The 7,500-nt window shown below is 37.5% G+C and overlaps 1 protein-coding gene across 5 annotated transcripts in view; it reads left to right on the top strand.

Moving 5' to 3' along the window:
• ATP7 (copper-transporting ATPase 1) overlaps positions 1–7,500 on the top strand; it is a 46,170-nt gene that overhangs the window by 30,721 nt on the left and 7,949 nt on the right. For all 5 annotated transcript variants that reach the window (XM_070125089.1, XM_070125081.1, XM_070125095.1 and 2 more), the window contains exons 8-23: positions 1–67; positions 455–616; positions 786–900; positions 1,155–1,288; positions 1,492–1,725; positions 1,961–2,101; positions 2,407–2,604; positions 2,772–2,948; positions 3,462–3,653; positions 3,807–3,966; positions 4,265–4,451; positions 4,705–4,885; positions 5,330–5,450; positions 5,763–5,950; positions 6,484–6,642; positions 6,994–7,143. The exon at positions 1–67 is cut by the window's left edge and continues 94 nt beyond it. In XM_070125089.1, the coding sequence (XP_069981190.1) occupies positions 1–67; positions 455–616; positions 786–900; positions 1,155–1,288; positions 1,492–1,725; positions 1,961–2,101; positions 2,407–2,604; positions 2,772–2,948; positions 3,462–3,653; positions 3,807–3,966; positions 4,265–4,451; positions 4,705–4,885; positions 5,330–5,450; positions 5,763–5,950; positions 6,484–6,642; positions 6,994–7,143 (2,566 nt within the window). The remainder of the gene's footprint in view (positions 68–454; positions 617–785; positions 901–1,154; positions 1,289–1,491; positions 1,726–1,960; positions 2,102–2,406; positions 2,605–2,771; positions 2,949–3,461; positions 3,654–3,806; positions 3,967–4,264; positions 4,452–4,704; positions 4,886–5,329; positions 5,451–5,762; positions 5,951–6,483; positions 6,643–6,993; positions 7,144–7,500) is intronic.

Here is a 7,500-nt window from a genome sequence, read left to right as displayed (position 1 = left end):
CACAGAACTGGGCTTCCCGTCTTCCGTGTTAGACGAGGGGGTCGGCCAAGGAGAAGTAGATCTGGAAGTAAGCACATGCGTTATGATTGGTGACTCATTAGGGGTTCTGTATACAACTGTTCTGCAACTATTAGGCTTTCTTCTTGTTTCCTGACATGAAGTTGTTTGTTTTTCTCTTCAGTACTGTATTTTGAGTGTGTTAAAGCTAGGGCAAATTTTTTTTGCAATTTTACCATAAGTCTGTTGTCATCTATTTTATCCATGCTATGTATTGCTTTATGTCACTGAATTATATGGGCAAAGGACATATGTCATTAGTCTTTTGAACTAATATGAAGTTTGCATGACCAAGCATCTTTTTATATATAAAAAAAAGAAGAATTATAGATTCTGTTCTGATAGTCTGTAGCATTTTACAGCGATGGGTAGTTCATCAGTCTAATCCATTTTAAAGATTGCAGGAATGACTTGTTCATCGTGTGTTTATGCCATTGAGTCCAATGTTATGAAAATGAAAGGCCTCAAGTCGGCAGTGGTGGCTTTGGCAACTGAGAGGGGCAAGTTTGTTTTTGATCCTGCAATCACTGGTCCTCGAGATATTATTGACTGCATTAACGTGAGTTGCCAGGGGTAAACGTGAGCTCATAGGATAAGTATTTATGTCATTGTATATAAACTGTTGAATTATCTGCAGACTTCATTATATGTATAATCCTTTTCAGTAAGATTTTAACAAGAATGTATCTTTTTCATCTTTTGTTTCAAATATATCTTTTACCTTGCAGGGCTTGGGTTTTACTGCTACCCTGCATACAGGTGACATGGGAAGAGGCAACTACCTTGACCACAAGAAGGAAATCAGAAAATGGAGGAACTCGTTCATAATTTCCCTCCTCTTTGGTAAGTAACACTAGAACAGTTAGTTGTTGTGTAAGAGAAGAACTTCTTCCCGAGTTGGTATATGAGGAGAATCGTTTATAGAGGGTTCTGATGTTTTGTTTGGTCCTTCGTTTTATGCTAACTTATAGGATCTAGTTGTGTCACAAATGGAAAAGATCATAGCAGATTTATGTGTAGATTATAGACTTTGTGCTATGAATTATTACATTATAAGTGCTTAGCAAATACATCATTGTTGGACATTGTCTTTTTAGGAGTGCCGGCCATGTTGGTGATGGTCTATTTCATGGCCATGATGGAGCACATGTCGCACGTCGAGATGTGCTGCGTCCTCCCAGGCCTTTCACTGGAGAATCTTCTGCTTTTCCTCCTGGCAACTCCTGTCCAGGTATGACTGCAATTGTACATATGATTGATATTATTTATCATATTTGTAGATGTATTTATTTTTTTTTTTCTGCATTCCATAAGGCAATTGTACATATGATTAATATTGTTTATCATATTTGCAGATGTATTTATATTTTTTTTTTCTGCATTCCATAATAATGTTTGTTGTCTCTGTCAGTAATCTTAACTGAACTTACACAGTTTATAGGTGGTCGTCACTTCTACACACAAGCATTCAAAGCTATCCGGCACAGGACAGCAAATATGGACGTTCTCATCATGTTAGCCACAACAATATCATACTTCTATTCCCTGGGCGTTGTCATTGCTGCTATGGCCCTCCAGCAGACCGCAAGCCCCATGACTTTCTTTGACACCCCGCCCATGTTGTTAGTGTTTGTATCACTTGGGCGGTGGCTAGAACACATTGCAAAGGTGAGACAAGGGATTGCTGTAACTTGTCAAGCACTTATTCTCTACTTGATGTTATTAGAAATCTTGGGCAAGCATAAAATGCAGTCATGATCATTACACTTCATATTAGAGTTTTACATTAAATCATGGAATTAGTTCAGGAGCAAATGACTTGAGAATTGGGATAAATATGGAAGAGAAAGTGTTTATATAATAATTTAATAAGCATATGATTGACTTTGCTTTTGCTCAACAGGGCAAAACATCTGAGGCCTTAGCTAAGTTGATGTCACTGCAGGCCACAGAAGCTACATTAGTTGTTCTTGACAAAGACAGTGACACTAGCACAGATAAGATCATAGACGTTAATCTTATTCAGAGAGGAGACATACTGAAAGTAAGTATATGGTTTGTATGATATTTACACTTTGGATTTAATTTTTCCTTCACAGAACACTTATAAGACTGTATTCTTGAATATGCATTAGTTCTAAGCTGTATGAAAAAGTGCATCTTTAAAGTTGATGAATTGGAATTGAACATATCTAGAAAACAAAAGGTGAAAAATAAATTGACTGCTTGAGGACTTAAAACATTTATAGTTCTCTGGAGGAAAACTTATAGTTCTCTGGCAGAAATTGCATTTTTTTCTCTTGTAAAGGTACGTTTTATGCACCATCTATACCATAGTCTTTCTTATAGGTAAAACCTGGTGAGAAGATACCTGTGGATGGTGTTGTCATGTCAGGAAACAGCATGGTGGATGAATCTCTCATAACAGGCGAGTCCATGCCAGTGACCAAGAAAGTGGACTCGCAAGTCATCGGAGGATCCATAAACCAGAATGGCCTGCTTCTGATGAAGGCCACACATATTGGAAATGATACCACTCTTGCTCAAGTCAGTACTCGCAGCTTATTGTTTCTTATTTTCAGTCTAGACCGTATTGTTCTAGGTTGAGTTGTGAAGTCAGTGAAGATTTTTTACTGGTTTACAGTGGTTTTTATTTTCTTTGTCCTTATATGTATGAATTTTTGCAGCTTCACTAAGCATATGGTGTATTACAGATTGTGAAACTAGTAGAGGAAGCACAGACATCAAAGGCCCCTATTCAGCAGCTTGCAGATAAGATCGCGGGTTATTTTGTTCCCATGGTCGTCACTGTTTCATCGCTCACCCTCATGAGCTGGATCATCGTCGGCTATGTCAACATTGAGCTTGTTGACAAAAGTTACCATGAAAAGGTATGCTTATTACAAGAAACTAACCATTCTACTGCAATTTTGCAATCAATAATTTAGGAGGGATAAACTGCTGGAAAGCAATATCTATTTTTAAATGAGGTCATATTCAAACATTTGATAGAGGATATTACACAGTTTAAATCTCCTTGTTGTCTTGATTAATTTATGCTCTGCGTAACCAGTGTATGTCTGATATGTTTTATCCATATCAGTTTATGTGTTTGAATGTGCCAGAAGTTAATTTTTGTGGCTTTCCATCAAGAGACCTTCTTATTTTATACCTTTATCTTATTTATAGATATTCTTTAAAACCTGCTTTTATCTTTTTATGATATATTGTATTTCCTGTGGGTACTTTCAGGGTATTTGCAGAAAAACAATTCTCAGAGATGATATACCATTTTGCTATAAACAGAGAGCTTTGAACTTGGCATATTTCAAACCGTAAATTTCATATATTTGATTTGTAGTATATATATATATAAAGGAGTTTCCTCTTTATTCCTTCTACAGTTAAATGATGGATATAGTCAAACTGAAATTGTATTTGAGTTTGCATTCCGATGTGCTATCACTGTTCTGGCCATTGCCTGCCCCTGTTCCCTTGGGCTGGCAACTCCCACTGCTGTTATGGTTGGCACAGGTGTCGGGGCAACGAATGGAATCCTGATAAAGGGAGCAGAACCCTTAGAGAATGCACACAAGGTAATTGAAGAGACTTTGCGTTACTTGTTAACACAGTATATTACTGAGCTACCTTGAGTCATGTCCTTTCGATTGTGTGTACATGATTTTAACGAAAAGTGGAATTTTCTTTGGGCTGTGGTGCACAGACCTGACATTTCGTTTTCTCCCCAGGTAAAGACTGTAGTCTTTGACAAGACTGGGACTATCACCCATGGCACACCAACTCTAGCCAAACTCTGCCTGTATGCTGATGAGACAGTCTGTTCCCTAGCACAGTTCTTGGTGATTGTTGGAGCAGCTGAGTTCAATAGTGAACACCCCATTGCTACTGGTACGTTCTTTGTTCATGTTATATTTCTTTGAATATGTCTTTACACCCATAGAGAAACTTCTTTCCTTGTTCAGTGTGATTTCTCTCACTAAGCAGAACTTTTATTGCTCTGTGAAGTATAACGCCTGAAATGATAATGGCGGATTTAATGTTTGATAAAACTTTTAGAAGTACGTATAAGAACAGTTTTTCTTTTTCACTCTTTTAGTCACATTTTGATACATTCTTTACTCTTCTAGTTTGTTATCCAATGAAGAAGTGAGACTTTTAATGACAACTTGCATACTTCCTTTAACAGCCATCTCCAAGTTCTGCCAGCAGTGTTTGGGCAACCTGAATGCACAGTGCAAGGACTTTAGGGCAGTGTCTGGCTTTGGTCTCCAATGCACAATATCCGGGACGCAGCACATCATCCAGGCTGCCATGACATCGGAGATGCTGCTCAATGTGAAGAATTTGACTGTTAATTATATTAATGAGTATGGGTGAGTAAACCTGGTTATGTCTGATGTGACAGTTGAAACTTTCTGATTTGGGAAAGTAGTGGAAAGTAGTTCTGTAAAGAACTTTATGATCAGTTATTGATATTTTAGATTGATGATGTTATGAGCTTTTCTGTAACTAGGGTTGATTTGTCTTAGTAAATCAGGTTTGCCATATAATCATCATATATACATATATATGATTTTGAGAAGTGAAAGTGGAACATATATGAGGCTAATGCCCCTTCTCCAACAGATTGACCGAACTGAATGGTCGTATGCCTGAAAGACACGAAGACTTGTTCCTCATTGGTGACGTTCTAGTGGATTGCACCCAGGCCTCACGCCAGTCCCCAAGCAGTGAGGAGATTCCCCTCATCTCACCTGGCTCGATGTCTAGCACCTCTGAAGGCAAAAGTGTTCAGGAGCCATACCAGGTACTGAGGCTGATCGACCTATGAAAGAAGTATAAAAACGTACATTTCCTTCAGAGGGATCTGGTTAATTGAAATTGTGTGACTTTAATGTCATTTGTGATGTGGGGGCTATAGACCTGTGTGGCTGTCGGATAAACCAAATGAAAAATAATTGGTATGGAAGTTTCCTTGAGTATGTAGTTTTAAATTTAGATATTTTGTTTTATTGGAGTCACTACATTCATTGCCAATATCTGTTTACTATTATTTATGAGAATCATTATGGAAAGAGTATATTTTTTGTCAGCACCAAAATTTTTTTTATTCCTGTGTAAAGATATATCTTTAAAGCACTGTAATATGTCATTGGTCATTATTATTGTCTTGGTGGTCATATTACTTTAAGAAAGTATTCATTATGCATATTATTATCAAGAAGTGTTACAGAATGAGAACGCATTTCAGGTACTCATTGGTAACCGAGAGTGGATGAAGCAGAATGGAATAGATGTACCAAAGAACGCTGACGACCAAATGACAGAACAAGAACAGCTTGGTCGCACTGCAGTCTTGGCTGCTGTCAATGGTTAGTTTAGAGTATGGTACAAAAGTATTTTAGGAATAATTAGGCTGAAGCTAGTTATTCTAACTTCCTTTGTCTTTGCTCATAATGCATATAGAATAGCACAGTAGATAGCTTGCATTTTTTATTGATTTATGTGTATAAGAAATGTACAAATATCATTTCCAATGAGTAAAAATATAACAAAATAACAATGATCAGCAGATCATCCTCTATATTATTTTTTGCTTCCTTTCTTTCATACCTTTCTTCATAGTTCATTTGCATTAATAATCTGTGTCTATAAGAGTTTGCTCAGTCCTCTCCTTTTCCCAGGGCAACTTCTTGGAATGCTGGCTGTTGCTGATACCGTCAAGCCAGAGGCATCACTGGCTGTGTACTCCCTGAAGAAGAAGGGGCTGGACGTAGTGCTTCTGACCGGGGACAACCAGAAGACAGCAGCTGCCATTGCCAGACAAGTCGGAATCAACAGGGTTTTTGCTGAGCTTCTGCCCACACACAAGGTAGTAGAGACTTAGGATGTCTTTTTGTTGACTTCTCTTTAGGCAGTATGAAAGGCTTTTTTATCTGGCAGAAGGGCTTGATATTGAAGCATTTAGGGATCGGGTAGGGGTGTCTGATTGGAGATAGCATTTGAGTCAACTATGTTCAATCAGGGCAGTTGTGGAGGTCAAGGTAAAGCCACCCTGGCAATCCCTCAAATCTAAATACTTCTTTTACTTGCCTTATCAGCTTTTCTTCCATGAGAAAAGACCAAATGAAAGCTCAAATCTAGACACAACAGCTGTACCAGATCCAACATTATAAGAGTTGGGGACATCATATAAAGAGATCATTTTCCATCTATCGGATAATCTATTTTCTAGTCACACAATACTTTTGTGTTACTGTAGCATGCACTGCCCTCTTTAGTCATACCTTACCTTTTAAATCTCACCCTTCCTAGGCTTTATTTGAAGAACCTTTTATGAGAAAATTTAAACTACTTAGATGAAAATAAAAATCAAAGCCTTATGAAAGTCACCTTCTCCCATAGGTCAAGAAAGTGAAGCTATTGCAAGAAGCGGGCCAGAAAGTGGCCATGGTAGGCGATGGCGTGAATGACTCCCCAGCGCTTGCTCAAGCAGATGTTGGTATAGCCATATCCTCTGGTACTGATGTGGCCGTGGAAGCAGCAGACGTCGTGCTCATTAGGGTAAAGATTATTTTTATAATACAAGGATGACATAGTGTTTACATTTGGTTTGAAAAATTTGAAGGATCTGTATGATAGGATCTTGATTATTAGAAGGTGGAGGTCAAGGGATTTCACTTAACCTTTTAAATGGTCCTAAGATTTATGCTTTGACTTTTCTTGATTTTTTTCTCTTGTTGAAAACACTGCCTTTGTGTGAATACTTCTTCAGTAAACCTAAACTATACTTTACATCAAAAGAAATGCTAGGTTTTTTATACAATTTGTGTAAATTGTGCTAACTGATAGGCATTCCATTCATAACTGCTGTATAAGTGATTCACACTAATAGAGGGATATGTAATGTTCCAGAATGACCTCATAGATGTGGTGGCGTGCCTTGATCTGTCAAAGAAGACTGTGCGACGGATCCATCTGAATTTTGTGTTTGCATCAATATACAATCTAGTTGGAATACCTGTGGCAGCTGGTGTGTTTAGACCCCTGGGCTTTGTTTTGCAGGTAAGTCTTTTTGTAATTTTTCTGAAGTTTCTCTAGACTTACAAGGTTAACTGCATGGTAGCTCTTAGTAAATCTTAGAAAGTCATTAGATCAGATTTCATAAAAAATTGTAACATTGTTGGAAACTTTAAGGATTCTTTATCATTATGCATAAGGAAATTGTCTTTAGTGTTGAAAAATATTTAGCAAATAGGCAAAATAATGCACAATTAGATTAAGTTTCATGATTTGAAGAAAATATTGCTTGGAGATAATTGTAGTACATTGTTTTATGATGCTGTTTTCTAGCTTGCACCCTGCAGCTAAGTATCTGTAACTCAGTATATCATTAGCCAATACCCTCTACCTATTATTTTA

Source organism: Penaeus vannamei, chromosome 1 (assembly GCF_042767895.1).
Source record: "Penaeus vannamei isolate JL-2024 chromosome 1, ASM4276789v1, whole genome shotgun sequence".
Taxonomy (NCBI): domain Eukaryota; kingdom Metazoa; phylum Arthropoda; class Malacostraca; order Decapoda; family Penaeidae; genus Penaeus; species Penaeus vannamei.
Note: the sequence above shows the minus strand (reverse complement) of the source record. Positions and strands in the feature narration are given on the sequence as shown.